The 18097-nt window shown below is 53.6% G+C and overlaps 2 protein-coding genes across 2 annotated transcripts; both read right to left on the reverse strand.

Annotated features, from left to right (window-relative positions):
* Positions 1 to 1116: 1116 nt before the first annotated feature.
* On the reverse strand, positions 1117 to 10177 carry LOC148645757 (transmembrane 7 superfamily member 3-like). Its single transcript, XM_088611543.1, has 12 exons — positions 9966 to 10177; positions 9245 to 9396; positions 8540 to 8684; positions 8220 to 8340; positions 7279 to 7450; positions 6741 to 6915; positions 5632 to 5718; positions 5304 to 5384; positions 5056 to 5208; positions 3843 to 3940; positions 3212 to 3374; positions 1117 to 2261 (listed from the first exon to the last, which is right to left on the reverse strand). Exons 1-12 carry the CDS (start codon positions 10069 to 10071, stop codon positions 2068 to 2070), a joined length of 1647 nt encoding a protein of 548 aa, XP_088467669.1. The 5' UTR covers positions 10072 to 10177; the 3' UTR covers positions 1117 to 2067.
* Positions 10178 to 12464: 2287 nt separating this feature from the next.
* LOC148645758 (P2Y purinoceptor 4-like) lies at positions 12465 to 17746 on the reverse strand. Its single transcript, XM_088611667.1, has 2 exons — positions 17439 to 17746; positions 12465 to 13588 (listed from the first exon to the last, which is right to left on the reverse strand). Exons 1-2 carry the CDS (start codon positions 17457 to 17459, stop codon positions 12548 to 12550), a joined length of 1062 nt encoding a protein of 353 aa, XP_088467793.1. The 5' UTR covers positions 17460 to 17746; the 3' UTR covers positions 12465 to 12547.
* Between the last annotated feature and the right edge of the window lie 351 nt (positions 17747 to 18097).

Raw genomic sequence — 18097 nt, forward strand, 5'->3', positions numbered from 1 at the left:
GACGTACTGGCACTGAACTACACCGGGAAACGTCAGAAGGCGCAGCTCGCAAGCGACGGCTATACACTGGGGCAAGGTGCTGGCGAGCTCGCCCTGGGCACAGGTCCTGGGGGTTAGAGAACCTCCCAGTTCTGCACTGTACGGATGCATTAGGGACAAACCTGTTATGAATAAAGAGGACGGGTAGACAAAGAGAAGACCGTGGCAATGGTAGAGGCACAGAGGAAAACCTCTGCTGGCAGGAGTGTCCAGTTCTGGCCCTGGAGGGCTGCTGTCTCCGTAGGTCTTCATGTCAATTATATCTAACCCAGCTGGTTACTGTCTTAACTGGACCAGCTTAACCACTTCTCCTAACTTTTCAGGTGCTGCTGCTTCAAAGAGAAAACCTGCAGACGCGCTGACCGGCCCTGCAGGAGCAGGAGTGGACAGCCCGCAGACACGCTGACCGGCCCTGCAGGAGCAGGAGTGGACAGCCTGCAGACACGCTGACCGGCCCTGCAGGAGCAGGAGTGGACAGCCCGCAGACACACTGACCAGCCCTGCAGGAGCAGGAGTGGACAGCCCACAGACACGCTGACCGGCCCTGCAGGACCAGGGACTGGACAGCCCGCAGACACACTGACCAGACCTGCAGGACCAGTAGTGGACAGCCTGCAGACACGCTGACCGGCCCTGCGGGACCAGGGACTGGCCAGCCTAGGTTCACAGTTCACACTGCATTCCCAGTGTCAGGTCTGTCTATTGAAAGAGTAGAGCTCTGTCAAATGACACAGGCCTCTTCACTTAATCAAGAAAGTGCCCAGCATGCCCTTAAACACCTGCTTACCCAGACATCGTCTGGACCTGGATTCTAGAAGTGTTCACTGAAGCAAGTGCCACCCACACTCCCCTCCGAACCAGACGGAGCCCAGTTCGTTTTTCTCCATGTGCAGGCTAGGGGTCCCCCCAACACCACAAAACAGGCCACACGCGGAGGTCACGACTCCACCTGACAACCCTCTGAGGGGCTCTGGCACCTGAACGCCGCATGCCGAGAAAGAGAGATCACGTAACCGCCCCCCTTTGTGTCACTTTTTGGAACCGGAAAACGTCAAAGAGAACGAGGACACTGTGCTGAACGGTATATAAAGAACAATTTATTGACAAAACACTACAGCTACAAGAAGAAGTATTACCATCAGAAAATATAGCATCTGTCAAAAAATGTATATCTTCCCTTTTTGTCAGTCTAGGACAGATCTGGTCAGCACAGCGCTGAACGCCGGATTGGCCTGCTCGTGTCCTGGTGCTGGGCTGAGGCCAGCAGGGTGGAGATGTCCCTCCTCTCCAGTTTTGGGGTGTGGCAGCTGGAAGATGGGGGGGGATGAAGGACCTGACTCTGCTGGGGGAGGGGGGGGGTGTTGGTGCCACCCCCTGTCATTAAAACAGCGAAACCCCCATAGAGAAGAGCATTCTGGGACAGACCACAGGACAGGACCCTGATCTGGGGGGCAGGGTCACAGAACACAGGAGCCACGCTCGGAGGACAGTCGTCCGTGCTGGACAGAGAGGAGAGGAGGGAGCCACACCCACAAACGCTCACGGGGGAGAGGTGCAGAGAAACCACAGCTGTTTGCAAACCGCGTGGACTAACTCACAGAGCAACAAGAAGTTTGTTTCGCGGTTTCCAACAAGCTACCTAGTTGCTGGCAGCTAATGGACACTGAGCAGTTTCCACACCCCTTCAATGGTACTGTACTCCTGTGCTTATAACACGACAAGTTGACAGCCATCAGTGGGTCTGAATATATTTGAACAAAGTGCTGTTCTATATTAGTACACAGACATACATTCATAGTTATTACTATTAGTGACATTAAAAATGAATGTAGTTACTGTTTCAATAGGTGAAAAGGTATAAGGAATGAACCTGTGGCTTGAGTATTGCTTGAACGCAATAACAGATAAAGTGCATCTGGCCTTTAACCATGCTCACCAGCAGCAGGGTCCCTCACAAGGAGGGGTGTTGCGATGGGGGGTTTTGTGGACAGAGCTTCTCTCGTTCTGGTCCCTCAGACGGGACGGGCTTCACCTGCAGGATTGGCGTCGCCCCTCCACGCCCCCGAGCAGAGCCGACCTCTCGTCGCAGGCTGGGGGGCCCGGGCTCTCTCCCCGGCTCGGGTGGGGACCCCGGGGGAACGGGGGCTCGTCCCTGGTGAGGAAGTGCTGAGAGGCGGCCCCCCCGACGGCCAGGACAGCCCACAGGGCCAGCAGGGCGCCGTCTGGTGAAGCAAGAGGCGCAGACCAGACTGAAACACCTTCCTCTGGGTCTCGGCACAGTCATTACAACACACTCGCGCGCACATCCACAGCCATATCACCCTGCAGCTCCCAGCTGGCAACCCCACTGGAGCTCAGCAGTGTGAGCCTGGCCAGTACCTGGGTGGGAGACTCCTGGGAAAGCTGAGGCTGCTGCTGGAAGAGGTGTTAGTGGGGCCAGTAGGGGGCGCTCACCCTGCGGTCTGTGTGGGTCCTAATGCCCCAGTATAGTGACGGGGACACTAAACTGAAAAAAGGCGCCGTCCTTTGGATGAGACGTAAAACCGAGGTCCCGACTTTCTGTGGTCATTAACAATCCCAGGGTGTCTCTCAAGAAGAGTAGGGGTGTAACCCCAGTGTCCTGGCCAAATTTCCCCCTGGCCTTTACCAGTCATGGCCTCCTAATAACCCCCATCTCTGAACTGGCTTCATCACTCTGCTCTCCTCCCCACTGAGAGCTGGTGTGTGTGAGAGGACTGGAGCGTCATCCAGGGGGGGCTGCACACTGGTGGGGGTGGAGGGGATCCCCATGACCTGTAAAGAGCTCTGAGTGGAGGGGCCAGAAAAGCGCTATATAAGTGTAAGGAATTAGTAATTATGACATCCACTAGGCTTTGAAACCATGAGCAGCCCCATCCCATACACCCAGCAGGCTTGAGCTGAGGCCCTGCATTGCTCGAGTGGGTGTCAACCCAACACCACATCGTGCCCTCCTCCCTGGGGCATTCCAAATATACCCTCCCCGAGCCAAGCCCTGCTCCTTCAAGTAGATTCATAGCTGTGCAGGTAGGAGGGGGTGCATAGATACGCGAGGAATATCTACGTGTTGCATGTAACCTACAGGGTCTCCCATCATTCAGTACTGAGGCGTTAGCGCAAGTCAAACCAGCCAGCTAGCAAGAAAGCAACTCACCCGTGGACTGGAAAGGCGCCAGGATGATGGCCTGGGAGAACAGGGGGCTGACGGCTCTCCGGATCACACTCAGGAGAATGTAGGGCAGGCTGGTGGGGAGGTACGAGCCCACCATGAGCACTGCGGTGTAGGAGCCCACCCAAGCACAGGACAGGATGCTGAGCTGGGGGCAGGGTCAGAGAACACAGGAGTAAGTCTCGGAGGAAAGCAGTCCAGGCCGGACCCAGGGAGAGGAGGAGGCTACACCCATAAACATGATCACAAGGCAGGGAAGTCAAAATACTGCAGCCCTATGCAAACCGCATGGACTAACTTACACAGCACCTAGCTGCTGGTACCTAGCTGACTCGAGGAGAAACTGCTCAATGTCTGGGAAAGCTTGCAGTAGAGTATTCCTGCACCCAAAGCCAGAAAGCCAAAAAACAGAGGTTAAAAAGCAAGCACTTAAATTAAAAGGAATTAATGGGACTCGGTGATGAAGAGCTCACCTGGAGAATTAGACCCCCAGGAGTCCTGCAGGACTGGACGTGAGACCCCTGCAGTAAACTATGCACTATGCACCGGCCAGGTGGACACTGTGCCAGACAACACGCTGCCTGACTGGGCCAGCAACGGCCAGTGTCCCACTCACCGCTCTGGGGTAGGCCAGCACGACGGCAGGCAGCACGATGGAGATGGCCGTCACGCACGTCCAGAACAGCACGTCAGACCTCAGCATCTTCTCGTTCACTGCGTTTTAAAACAACAGCTCGGTAAAGGTGGGAAACGACCGATCCGTCGCGGAAAAGATCCTATTTTCCGGAGAGCACCAAAGGAGACGCGTTGCTCTGAAGTCAAGCACTTTCATAAAGATTTTATATCCTGAGTACAGCTCTGGTCACCCTGGTATAACCACAAATGGGCTATTAGCGTTTGCTAAGAGAACTTGGAACGAACCCAGGTCAGGTCCGACACACAACTTACAAAAGCGAGCGTTTCACCACAGCACACCACTCAGCTTATTGCTCGCAAAGGGGGATCATCAGCATGCAGTGTATTTTATTCACCAAACGCTGGGCCTTTCTGAGTTATATTTATATTACATGCATGTGGGGGGCACTGGGGGATGAGAAGAAATATGAATGAGTCACATGAACCCCTTCAGGAATCTTTGCTGGCCCCACACCAGAGTAACCTTTTTAAAGGGGAACTGCAGTCCCAATTTCTCAGATCTCGGTAACTAAACAGATTCATTGACGGGATCAGAAAACGTGACAAATGCCAAATTAAAAGCACAAAACCAGGAACTTTGTGAGAGCGCTGCAAGTCAGCACTTTGTTGCAAAGCCCTGGGCTCGCTGTGGGCAACAGGAAGAGCTCCCCCGCATTGAGACGCGAGGCGGCCCTTCCTGCTCACTAGTCTCGGTCACGACTACTGTCATGTGACGTCCGAGCGAATAAGCACAGGTCGCGCAGCAGACATTTCACAGCAGGAACGTTCTAATGTGACTTGCATGCAGAGTTCAGAAAACAGTATTTGGGGGCAAAACCGCCTTGCAGTCAAGAGCCACGTTTCTATTGGATTAAAAGAGCCGTATTCACAAGCCTGCTGGTTTGCAGTGTCGTTGGGCTGCATCACCACACTGGAGGGTTTGCGGCCTCGTTCTGAATCACAGAACATGGCGCTGCGCCCACCTGGAAATTGAATCTACTTTGTGATGGAAGTTGGGAGATTTTGCAAGCGACTGTGCAGGCCTGACTTTCACTGTGGTTTGAGATGCGCTCATCGATGCTGATTCTTCCTGACCCCGGTATATAAAAATAGGGTTGCAGGTGCCCTTTAACCCCGTCGGCGCTCCGACTTACCGAGTGGGGTGAACATTATAACCGCGGCCAGGAGGAACCCTGGGACCAGGCCGGCCAGCGCCGTCAGCAGGAGAGGCGCCCTGAGCCGCCACCCGCACAGAGCGAACAGGGCTCCCCCGAGCCCTCCGGTCACGGCGGCGGACACCAGACACACTGCGGGAGGAGACCAGACGACCCAGGGTGAGCCGCGGGCCCACGAACGCCCGGGGGCGCGCGCTCAGCGGCGACGTCGCGGCGCCAGAACTCACGGTCGTACGACGCGCCCGAAAAACGTCCCACCAGCACGAACGAGAGCAGGCAGAACAGCAGGAACCCCAAGAAGAAGAGTCCTGAAAAAGCCCAACGGGACAAAAGCGTCTCAGTGTTTCTCCCTCTCTACCAGCTCGAGGGCCTGTCCACACAAACCACGGGACGAGCGGAAAGGGCTTTTAAAACCGAGGACACGAGGCACTTTACGAAAAGGGGGGCGTAATCTGGAACCCCCTGTCCTGCGCGTTGTTTCCTTGGTGGTTTGTTTCAAGCAGTGGCTGAACTGAGATCCTTTAACCTGCTTAACCTCAAAGCTAAAACACTTACCGACCACAGGAAACCTGTGCCCAGCAAAGCAGACGAACAGCCCGTAGAGCCCCAGGACAGCGAAGAACACCCGTGACGAAACTGGGCCTACGGAAGCAGGGAACACGAAAACGTTCAGTTTTTGACCTGAGGCGGGGCTCTGGATTAAACGCTAATGGTGGTTTTCGAAGGCGGATAATGACGGGAAAGACCGAGGTGTAACAGTCTGTAAAAGGAATGTTTCCGGGGGTGAGATTTTCACAGCAGCTCACCTGTACCAGCAGGCAGTGAGGAACAAAAGGCAACAGGCGACTACCACCACAGCTGCTTTTACTAGCTCTGCAGCCTGCAGACTTCCTCTCCCTCAGCAGGAGAGTTGATGGTTTCTGGTCAAGAGGGAGGCCAGCGTCTCACACAGTGCTGGGAATCTGACCCGCCGCCCTCTCTTCACACCCGAGGTCAAGCAACGCACTCAACCTGCATAGATCCACCATCCCTGCAGCCCCACTGGGAAAGCTAAGGCTGCTGCTGGAAGAGGTGTTAGTGGGGCCAGTAGGGGGCGCTCACCCTGCGGTCTGTGTGGGTCCTAATGCCCCAGTACAGTGACTATACTGTAAAAAATTATCTTTGGCTGAGATGTAAAACCAAGGTCATGACTCTCTGTGCTCAATAAAAATCCCAGGGCATTTCTTGCAAAGAGTAGGGGTGTTACCTACTGTCCTGTCCAAATTTCCAAATTACCTACTGTCTTGTCCCATCCAAATTTCCCCCTGGCCTTTACCAGTCATGGCCTCCTAATAACCCCCATCTCTGAACTGGCTTCATCACTCTGCTCTCCTCCCCACTGAGAGCTGGTGTGTGTGAGAGGACTGGAGCATCATCCAGGTGGGGCTGCACACTGGTGGGGGTGGAGGGGATCCCCATGACCTGTAAAGCGCTCTGAGTGGAGGGGCCAGAAATAAGTGTAAGGAATTATTATAATTTTGTGCATCCAACACACACACACACTTCCAGACCTCTCCTGCACTTTCCAGCACCGAGGCAGTTCACCCAGTGCCAGCGGTGCCACCCTGCTGGTGTCTGAAGGGGGAGAGCAGCAGCCGTCCCCCCTCCGGGGCTGGATCACTCACCCTGACCCCGGCAGGGGCCGGGAGGGGCCAGACCGCAGCTGTAGGTCGACACAGGGACGTACAGGGAGGCGGTGTGACGCAGGGGGTCCCGGACCACCACAGCATAGATCACCCCAATGCTGGCGAAGGGGCTGACGAGCAGGCGGGTCTTGTCGAAGGAGGTCAGGGAAGCGATCTGGAACGGCAGGAGACACCTTGAAGAGAGAGCAGCGCTTGATAAGGGACTGCGAGGACGCGGACCCCAGGGCAGCCTGGCATCATAAACCAGGGCACTGTGGACAGGCTCTTTAGAGGGGAACTGCAGCCCCAACTTCTCAGACCTGCTATTAAATCTCGGCAACATAATCAATTCGTTGACGTCACAGAAAAAATCACATTCTGAATTAAGCACGAAATCTTGAACTTTGGAAAAGTACCGTAAGTTGCCGTGTTGTCAAAAACCCCTGGTGTCGCCCCAAGAATTGCGATGTGATGCGGCCCTTCCTGCTCACTAGTCACTGTCATGACAGACATCCCACATAGAGGCACGCAATCCCACCTTCCTCCCATACTGCTCCACATTCTGCACCGAGCTCATCCTCGCTAGCCCGTCAAACAGCCCGGCCTCACTGACGTCCACCTCCAACAGGAAGTACTGGTAGAGGTCGTAGGTCAGCCTCCACCTCGAGTGGGTCCCTTGGCCGACATCACACGCTGGGGGGCTCAGGTTTCTAACACCACCGGGGGGAGAGAGAGAGAACACGTGAGGACAAAGGCCAGCACTCGAGGAGAAAGGGGTTAGACTGGCCAGAACCGTACATGTGAGCTCTCGGAGTACGGGCACCAGGATCGGTGGAGGCTCTGGAAAAGAATAATACGCATTTGGGTTTCCGAGCAGCATCTGTACTACCCTGTAGCTCACCACTGGAGCTCAGCAGTGTGAGCCTGGTCAGTACCTGGATGGGAGACTCCTGGGAAAGCTGAGGCTGCTGCTGGAAGAGGTGTTAGTGGGACCAGTAGGAGACGCTCACAATGCAGTCTGTGTTGTTCCTAATGCCCTGGTATAGTGACGGGGACACTATACTGTAAAAAAGGCGCTATCGTTCAGATGTGAAACCAAGGTCCTAAATCTCTGTGGTCATTAACAATCCCAGGGCGTTTCCCGAGAAGAGTAGGGGTGTTACCCCGGTGTCCTGACCAATTTTCCCCCTGGCCTTTACCAGTCATGGCCTCCTAATAACCCCCCTCTCTGAACTGGCTTCATCACTCTGCTCTCCTCCCCACTGAGAGCTGGTGTGTGTGAGAGGACTGGAGCATCATCCAGGTGGGGCTGCACACTGGTGGGGGTGGAGGGGATCCCCATGACCTGTAAGGAGCTCTAAGGGGAGTGTCCAGGAAAGTGCTATGCAAATGTCTTAAAACCCGCTGGCAAGCTCTGATGTTTGTGAAACTTGTACAATGTTGCGGATCGGATCCATTTCGAACCACTTGTCAGCTCACCTTGCAGCCCCTAGGTTGGCGGGCGCGAACTCTACCACGGTCTCGTGGGCCGTGAAGCCCAGGTGGACATTGGGGTCGTTTTCCATGTCGAATTCCGTGTTGCACGCCCCGGGAACAGGATCTGGAGGAAAAACACACCGGGACAGAGGGACACCATTGCAGAAGACCTCACCGCTGACACGGGCACGGGCGAGAACACACGGAGACACTGCGCGCAGACCCTCGCAGAAGGCTCGACGTTTGAGACGGGCCCCTGCTCGCTGGTGGGGCTCATTTTCAGGCGGCTGAAAGGAAGCCGTGTCCTACTGCGCCGCACACACCTTGCTCCCGGTAAGGCACGACGCTTACGAGCGCGGTGACGTTCTCCTCGGATCTGATGAAGAAGGAAGCCCGAAGCGCCGACTCCTTCAGCGGGATCCACAGCCCGGCGCTGGTCCCGTTGTAGGACGCGTCACGGGGGAACGCCTGCAGTACCAGAAGCGGACACTGGGGGTCAGTCGCGGCCCTGCAAATCACGGCTCGTTTGCAGTTTCAGCCTCAGCCTTTATTACAGTTGCAGATTATTATGTGTATAGTGAAACAATCTGGGAAGACACCCGTGTTTGGACAGCTTACAACAGATGTAAAGACGTATTTCCAGACTATATCGCAATGTTAGACCTGATCTTTACCTCGTTTAATCTTTTTTCATGAAGTGTAATTGTATTACAGTACGTTTCCCTCACGATGTCACTGATGTGCTGTATGTAGTCGTTTGTATTGTATGTAGTTTTGTTGCTACAATAAGAAATTTCAAAAAAAGGTTTCGGTGTGGCAATGTTTCGATTTCATGTGCGGGCTCTGCTACTTGATTGAGTCCCTAACTACACCGACAATTAAAACTGGCGCTTTCCACAGGAAAAAAGTGTTCACGCAAACTTATAACTCAGCCGGAACGAAAAACCAGCCCAGACACGACAAAAAGCCCCTTAAAGAGACTCTTAAGAATCGCAAGAGCGGGACGGCCCTCCCGAGGCGAGGGGTACCTGTGACTGGGACAAGGTGACGCGGCGGGACTGGGTCTGCGCCTGGACCAGCACTCCCACTCCGGCGTCGCCCACTTCCGCCACCAGCAGCTCGGGGGTGTTGGCGAGCAGGCGCAGGAAATACGGCTGGGAGAGGGGGACGGCGAGACCACCTAGTTCAGAACAAAAACCGGAGCAGAGGCTTGTGCTGAGTTCCGTATAAAGGCTTGGCTACACGCGTGCTTTGCGAGTCGGATGAAAAGAGACAATTACACTCAACGTCTAGTTGAGTAAACAGTAAACTGTTGGACTGAACAGTAAACTCTCTGCTACATCTGGCTTTTCCCATTTACAAGTTTTTGTGCAATATATGCCAGGGACGTGTGCCATATATTTATATTAATATCGTGCAATACAACTTTTTGTGTACTGTTCTGGTTTGTTCTTTGTATATTCTGGACCGTGAGTAACTCTTTAAGTGCACCTCTCACTGTACGGATTGTTTTGTATGTATTGTATTGTTGTATTATTGTATCATTTCGTTACAATGTGCTGTGTTGACTGTGAAGCTGCTGTTGCACTGCAATTACCCTCACGCGATCAATAAAGTATCTATCTAGTTGTAGCCTTGCTTTTGTAGAGCAGGCATGAAGCTACGACTTTTATCGACGCGATGGCGTGCATGCTGGAGCGCCTCAGCTAATGAGCACGAATAAGCACCAGCTCCCGGTACTGTCTGTACCTTCAGCACTGCGAGACGCCGCCGCCGCCTCTCCGCCGAGCCCGGGCAGCCGGCAGACCGCGGCCAGCAGGACGGGCCAGCACAGCGAAGCGTCTTTCCGCGTCATCGCCCACTCGTCTTCATGTAGTCCCCGTTAGCGAGCAGCCGAGGCCGAGTCGCGGAGTTTCGCCTCCCCTCCGGCTTCACTTCCTCGTTTCGTGCCCCGGGTGACGTCATCGACCTACGCCTGCCCACCCCCCTCCTCCTCCAGATCTCCAAAAGGAGAAGCCCAGTCTGTGAGCCGCCCGTCCTGACTCACTATTGCGAGAAGTCTACCTCCCTCACACAGCAATTTCATTACGTTTCTGTAAGTATATTCTGGACTCCAGCCGTGTGGCTGAGCGCAGTCCCGTGTTTCGCGCACGCCCGGCGTGTCCCCGGCCGCGAGTGGCACGCTGCAGGTGGCTGCTCAGAGTTATTCAAGATTTCGGTAGCGAGTCTCAGAGGGATCTTGGCACCAATTGGACAGACGCTTTTAAGATCCAGGACCTTTTCCCGGCTTCATTTAAACTATCTTAGTCAATCTTATTCAACAAAACACGTTGAATAAAGCAGTTTTTAGCTCTCTCCGCCGCTAATACTCAATTTGACAACAAGCATAAACGTCTTAGTCCTTTTTAAACCCCAGCTACTAAAAAAAAAACATTACTCTCACCCTAATAAACCCCCTTCCACAGAGACACACTTTTACATTAAAGTACGCCCTCCCTAAAGGCAATCAAGACTTTAGAGCGGTTTACTTGTTCCTCCTGCAAAGGAACAGGTAAAGGTTTATTCCCTGCTGTAGAGAGAAGAACAGAAACACGTTTCGGCCGTGGAGCCTCCTTCGGGCGTGAGGTTAGAGCTGTTTCCTGGGTGTGGAAGGGAGCGCTGGTTGATGAAGTAATTGACTGATTATCCCCCCCAAGTAGGGAGTCCAACAGCTCTGTCTACTAGGACTGATATAGCTAACGGCTTCAATAAGCAGGTTGTTGTCAGCAAAATGTGCTCTGGGATGAATCCTGTGGGTGAAGTCGACTTGGGTTTGGGGGGGATGCCCAGCTTCTTGGGGACTTCTACGAAACCGAGGCCTTTGCTGAGAAGAGATCGCAGGTCCTGTGAAAGGGAAAGGTCAGAGGGTACAGTCACAAGCAGGTTAGGATTGGTGGAGGTGGTGGGGGTGTTTTTTTTTTCTGCAGAAGCTGATTGACTTTTTTGTCCTTCTCGGAAGTGAGGAACTGGTAGAGCTGGGAGTGGAGGGATCTGCTGAGGCGGGTGATGAAGGGAGGATGGGGCGGAGCTGTCAGCGCTGCTCTGATGTTGTCAGAAAGGGGTTAGTCTGTTGTTTGAGGGAGGAAGCATGCGTTTCCTCGAAACGGGCCCTAGAAGTCTCTGAGTGTCACTCTGGGTGGTGTCAGACGACATCTGTAAAGGACTAGGGGGTGGTTAGAGAGCCTGTCTTGGGGCAGGTCGCTGTGTTTGGTGAGAGGAGGGGGGCAGGCGGCCCAGGGAGGAGGAGAAGAAATGACGAAGAGATCTGGAGAAAGATTTAGAGGAAGGCACAGTGGGTGGCAGCAGAAATAGGCTGAAGTAGTTGAGGTGGGGAGCTGCGTCAGCAGGCGTAGGCTACAAAGGAACAAATAAAGGCTTATTCCCTGCTGAAAAGAGAAGAAAAGAAACACAACGTTTCAGCTTCTTCACACCCGAAGAAGGCTCCGCGCCCGAGACGTTGTGTTTCCTTTCTTCTCTTTCCAGCACGGAATAAACCTCTACTTGTTCCTTTGCAAACTATTTTATGGTCTTTTGGCGGCCTCTTGTGGCGGGATCCGGTCACTACAGTCTACACACCAATTCGAGCTTTACTGTGCCATTCGGGGAGAGTCGATTGACAGATCACTGCCAACATAACAACACAACGACAGACTATATAAGTCGAAGCCTCACACCGAAGCACAGAGGAGTAGCGTTTCAGCAGGGAATTGGGTTTCCAAGTACGTTTTAATCCTCAAGATGGCCTGGACGAAGAAAACATATTTTGCATCCAGTCGCCCACCTTCAGTTGGCCGCCCCCTGGTAAGTGTTGTGGAGTTCTTCCGGAAAGCACAGGGCTCAGGGCAGGACCTGAACTGGTGAGTTCACACACACACACCTACACAACCTCAGGGACGATCCACGGACAGCAGTGAACCCGGGCAAGCAGGTTGGTAGGCCTGGGAGGTGGGAAGAAAGTGGAGCAGCCGGAGAGAGACCACAGGAACTCAGACAGAACCTGCAGACTCCACACAGAGGGTGTTCTGGTCCAGAATCCAACCCTGGACCCCGGGGCTGTGAGGCTGCAGGGCCACAATGCTGGTGGCGTTTTGTTCATGCACGTGAAATTCCTGGACTGCCGGCCTAGTGATTGGTGTGACACACCTGCGGTAGCGTGAGGGCTTTAAATAGGTGGGACCCAGCAAAACAGACACAGACAGAGCCGTGAGGTACAAAACTGAGCTCTTTTATTTTACAGTGTGCCGCTCGGGGCAGGGGAGGGACGAAGACGGCGGGGGGCAGAGGAGGGGGCATCACGCCGGGCACACGGCCGCCACGTGCGGCCCGACAGCGCCGTGCCCCTTGCCGCGGGCCCGCCGCCCCCCCGCCCAGGCCCATCGCCCCCGGCACAGCCCGGGCAGCAGGGAGCAGAAGTGGAGCCGGAAGTCGCCGCCGGCGAGGAAGACGAAGAGCGGGTTGATGCAGGTGTTGAGGCTGCAGATGCACATCTCCACGGTGAAGACCACGTCCACCGCCGGGAAGGAGCCGGGGCCCCCGGCGGGGCGGGCGGCGCGGGCCACGATGGCCAGGTTGCGGGTCAGGTGGTAGGGCAGGTAGAGGAGGGCGAAGACGACGAGCACGGAGTACATCAGGCGGGTCAGCTTGCGGCGCCGGTGGGCGTGGCGCGGGAAGTGGCGCTGGCGCCGGAGCTCCCGCAGGCTGCGGCAGTAGCAGTAGAAGATGCCCGCGCAGGGCACGAGGAAGCTGCAGGCGGTGCAGCTCAGGGAGTAGGGCAGGCTGGCCGAGGTGTCGTCCAGGAAGAGGTACATGGTGCAGATCGTCTGGTTGGTCCCGGGGCACCGCTGCGTCAGGGTCATGCCGGCCACCGGGTAGCTGATCACGATGCTGACGCTCCAGATGGCCAGGCAGACCAGCAGGGTCTGCCGCCGGCCCAGCAGGGCCAGGGACCTGAGCGGGTGCACGATGGCCAGGTAGCGGTCCAGGCTGACGCAGGTGATGAAGTAGATGCTGACGTAGAAGTAGTTGTGGTACAGGGTGCGGACGGCCTTGCACAGGGGCAGCCCCAGGGTCCAGCGCAGCTGGTCCAGGCGGAACTGGATGAGGAAGGGCAGAGCCAGGAGCCAGGAGGTGTCGGCCAGGGTCAGGTTGCAGAGGAAGAGCGTGCTGCGGTTCCAGTGGCGCACCCGGCGGAAGAAGACCCAGAGGGACAGCAGGTTCAGGGGGAGGCCCAGCACCAGCACCCCCAGGAAGACGGCCGGGGTCAGGTACATTTCCACCAGCAGCAAGGCTTCCTTTCCCGGGGAGCTGGTGAAGCAGAAGTCCATCTCTGGAGGCTGTGAAGACGAAGGAGAGGGTCCGTCTGATTGGGTAGGTGACGGAGGGCACTCTGATTGGATAGGTAACGGAGAGGGGCAATCTGATTGGGTGTGTGACGGAGAGGGGCGATCTCATTGGGTGTATGACGGAGAGGGGCGATCTGATTGGGTAGGTGAAGGAGAAGGGCGATCTGATTGGGTAGGTGAAGGAGAGGGGCGATCTGATTGGGTAGGTGAAGGAGAGGGGCGATCTGATTGGGTAGGTGAAGGAGAGGGGCGATCTGATTGGGTAGGTGAAGGATAGGGGCAATCCGATTGGGTAGTTGAAGGAGAGGCGCGATCTGATTGGGTGGACAAAGGAGACACTTAAAGCATGAAACAAACAAGGAAACTACAGGTATCATCATGAAGGCGTGAATTGGCGTGAATTGCAGAGCTTTCAAGAAAACTAGAACACAATCGATGTTCTTAAAAAAGCCAACGTTGCACACATGGGCGATAGAAAAAATATTTGCTGAAACTGTTTGCGTTTCCTGTTGGTATCTAATTCCCCAAGAGCAAACATGGTGTCTGTGGTATATAAAACTGTTTTCAGAAGATAAAAGATACATTCCACTGTGCGCTCAGGTTAGTTTATGTAAAGCCTTTCTCAGTTAATGGCAAGAGAAACAGACTCTGGAGAGATCTTTGGAAAGTGACTGTTGGCAACAGCCAGACCTCACTGACACTTCTGCAGATGTTTTGGTCAATGTCTGAAACAGGATTTAATAATCACCATCCTGGCACTTACCCCTAGCTTTAGTGAGGGTCCAGATGTACTAAATACAGTGTTTTCGAAAACAAAGCTCATCTTTGACAAGAACAACACTGTAATAAACCCAGAGCTAGGACAGGGTGTTCCCACACCAAAGACAGTATTTTTTTTTAGTATTCTAATATTTGATATCAGCTGAATCAGTTTCTTCAACGTTCCTTTATAAGAAATTCAGTGTGACTCAAATCAACAGGGACAAGTGGTTTTATTTTGACACCATATAGGACAGAAAGATTGACACTGATACAATTTTCAATTAAAGAGTAACTGCAACACTCATAATACCGCTAAAAGAATCAGCACTGATGAGCGTGTTTTAACCCACAGTAACTGAAAAATGTGCACAATACCTTCTTAAAACTTTAAATTTACATCACAAAATTGAAGAAATTTCCAGGTATGTGCAGCACCGTGTTCTGCGATTCAGAACGAGGCAACAAAACTTCCAGTGAGGTGAAGCAGCCCTATTACACTGTAAAAAAGCAGGCTTGTGAATCCATCTCACTTAACCCAATAGACATATTGCTCTCGACTTCGAGACGGTTTTGCCAACAAATACTACTTGTTAACTCTGCATGTAGATCATGTTGGAACATTTCTGCAGTGAAATGTCCACTGCATAACCTGCACTTATTTACTCGTGCATCACAGTACATCAGTCAGTAACTAGTGAGCAGGAAGGGCCTCAACACATGGCAATTTCTTGGGAACTCGAATGCGTGTTTGCGACTGCATGGCAACTTACAGTACTTTCACTTAGTTCACGATTTTGTGCTTCATTCAAACTGTGTAACTCGTTCCTATAATGTCAAAGAATTTATTTTGTCACCAACATTTATAGTAGATGACCCCTCCCACCCCTTCCATAAACTCTTTGTCCTCCTACCATCTGGGAAAAGAGGTCGCACTGTACGGGCCAGCTCCACCAGACTCTGGAACAGCTTCTCCCCACAGGCTGTCAGGCTCCTCAACACCCTGGAATCTACTTGCGCCCACCCCAATTCCAGAAACAGGGTTTAAATCCCCCCAGTGTGTTGTGTATGTTGTACTATGTATTTGCCTTAGTAATTTGCACTATCTGCACTTTGTACTATGTGTATCCTGTCTACAATGTCTGTGTCAGTGTCCTGTCTGTCCTGTCTGTATTTACACCGTAGACCAAGAGGAACGATATTTCGTTCCGCTGTATACTTGTATATGGCTGGAATCAAAAATAAACGTGAACTTGAACCATTTACTGTACGGGTGCAATGTTCCTTATCCCCGGGAGGTGGTGCTCACTCCAACCCCGAAAAACAGCGGATTACAATACGCTTCAAAACTGACGCCGCCTGGCGAACCTGCGCTTCCAGTCATAAACAAAAAAATGCCAAATCAAATTAACTATAAAGTAATGCTTTCGAAAAAGAGTGTGAAGCGCGGACACTAGGCACTTTATGTAGATACATTCAATTCCAAACCAAATAGATACCAATCATTCATTATATAGTTATATAGCGGGGAATTACTCGTTTATGACTGCACGCCAGCCAACCCGAACCTGCAGTCAACGGAGTGCTGTTTGTTCGGCAAGCCAAATGAAAACAATAAATCTTATTAAACGCTCAACAGGCATTTATTTTATCAAAATAAAAGCCACACGGCCCGAAGAAACAGTAGGCTGGCCTCTGGGAGAGAGGCACGCCTGTACCTCCGCACTGCCGGGACAAGACAGTTTATATAGCGGTGCGCTGGTCGTCAGACGCCCGGCTTGTGACTGGAGAAACAGTGTGGCCGCTTCCATTGCGGACTGAGGGAAAACAAGTTGGTAACAAAGGGCGCAGAATCGTCACTTCATGTATTGAATGTATTGATCAGGGCTGCTCAATCTCCTTATTGAACACAGCAGCACCTGTAGAGCCGAGAGGAGCTGGGAAATGGGTCCAATTAAGCCAGTAACTAGTTGGTTTGACTCGTTAGGAGCTGGGTAGGATTGAAAACCTGGAAGCCCTGTTCTCTCTGGGAGCAGGATCGCCCCCCTTGCTATGAGTGGTGCCTGGGTTCCCCACTCCGATCCTGGGGGTCTGAAATCCGGGAGGTCTTCAGTCTCCTTAAGTCAGCGCCAGTTCTTCCACTGGGAGTGTGAGAGTTAAACCGATCTACTTAAGCAATTAAGATCTAATTGGACCAATTTATCCCCTTCTCCTCAGCCTTAAAGTGCTCGTGATTTACAGGACACAGGCAGGCTGCTGGATTCTGGACTCGGGGGACCGGAATGGGAAAACTCCCGGAGCCGTCCAACAATCCCAACGCAGGCTGTGAAGGAGCAGGTAAGGCTGTCTGGTATGGATGAGTTAAAAAAGAGCTTGCTTTAGTCTTACCTGGATTAATTAAAACTCAACAAAACAATGAAGCCCAGGTGCCTTTCGCTAGTCCACAGCATCACAGCAGCGAGGAATACACTGACTGGGAAGTCTTCTAATCTTACCGAGGATTGTCATGATCTGTGCTTGTCGTAAATGCCAGACAACCATGCTGAAACAGCTTTTCGTCTGCACTCTGACACTCTGTGCTCCACAGCCCCTTCGTTAACGAGTGGGGGCACAACTCCACAGCCCCTTCGCTAACGAGTGGGGGTACAACTCCACAGTCCCTTCGCTAACGAGTGGGGGTACAACTCCACAGCCCCTTCGTTAACGAGTGGGCACAGAACTCCACAGCCCCTTCGTTAACGAGTGGGCACACAACTCCACAACCCCTTCGTTAACGAGTGGGCGCACAACTCCACAGCCCCTTCGTTAACGAGCGGGCGCACAACTCCACAGCCCCTTCGTTAACGAGCGGGCGCACAACTCCACAGCCCTTTTGTTAAGGAGTGGGCACACAACTCCACAGCCCCTTCGTTAACGAGTGGGCACACAACTCCACAGCCCCCTTCATTAAGGAGTGGGCACACAACTCCACAGCCCCTTCGTTAAGGAGTGGGCACACAACTCCACAGCCCCTTTGTTAAGGAGTGGGCGCACAACTGCGCAGCCCCTTCGTTAAGGAGTGGGTGTTGGAAACAACACTGACCTGAGCCTGGCTGTTCCCCATCTGTGCGGCTGGGTGCTCCTGCTCTTCCTCCCAGAGCCAGCGTCTAGTAAGCAAGGCAGGCTGGTCCGGGGCTGCCCTGGGTAACAGGCAAGGCTGAGAGCCAGCCAAATATGGGCCTGAGCAAACACACTCAGCACAGCCTCACAGGCGCCGCGGCGCGCAAACACCTCCCGCACTGCTCTTTCGGGGAGGGGGGGGGGGGGGACATGCCGTCAGACGCCCTCCCGCTGTGGGGCTGGAATTCACCTCCCGTCCTGGTCTGCAGGGCTACCCAACGAGCCCCATCAGTTTAGCCACTTCTCCCTGCTCTTCGGGTTCTGCCTAAAGAGACTGAGAAACTTTCAAGATCCCCTTTCAAAAGTAGCAACGGGGACACTCTACTGTAAACAGGCGCCGTCCTTCGGATGAGATGTAAAACCGAGGTCCTGACTCTCTGTGGTCATTAAAAATCCCAGGGTGTCTCTCGAGAAGAGTAGGGGTGTTACCCCAGTGTCCTGGCCAAATTTCCCCCTGGCCTTTACCAGTCATGGCCTCCTAATAACCCCCCTCTCTGAACTGGCTTCATCACTCTGCTCTCCTCCCCACTGAGAGCTGGTGTGTGTGAGAGGACTGGAGCATCATCCAGGTGGGGCTGCACA

This window comes from Lepisosteus platostomus, chromosome 18 (assembly GCF_059453375.1).
Source record: "Lepisosteus platostomus isolate fLepPlt1 chromosome 18, fLepPlt1.hap1, whole genome shotgun sequence".
Classification (NCBI taxonomy): Eukaryota; Metazoa; Chordata; class Actinopteri; order Semionotiformes; family Lepisosteidae; genus Lepisosteus; species Lepisosteus platostomus.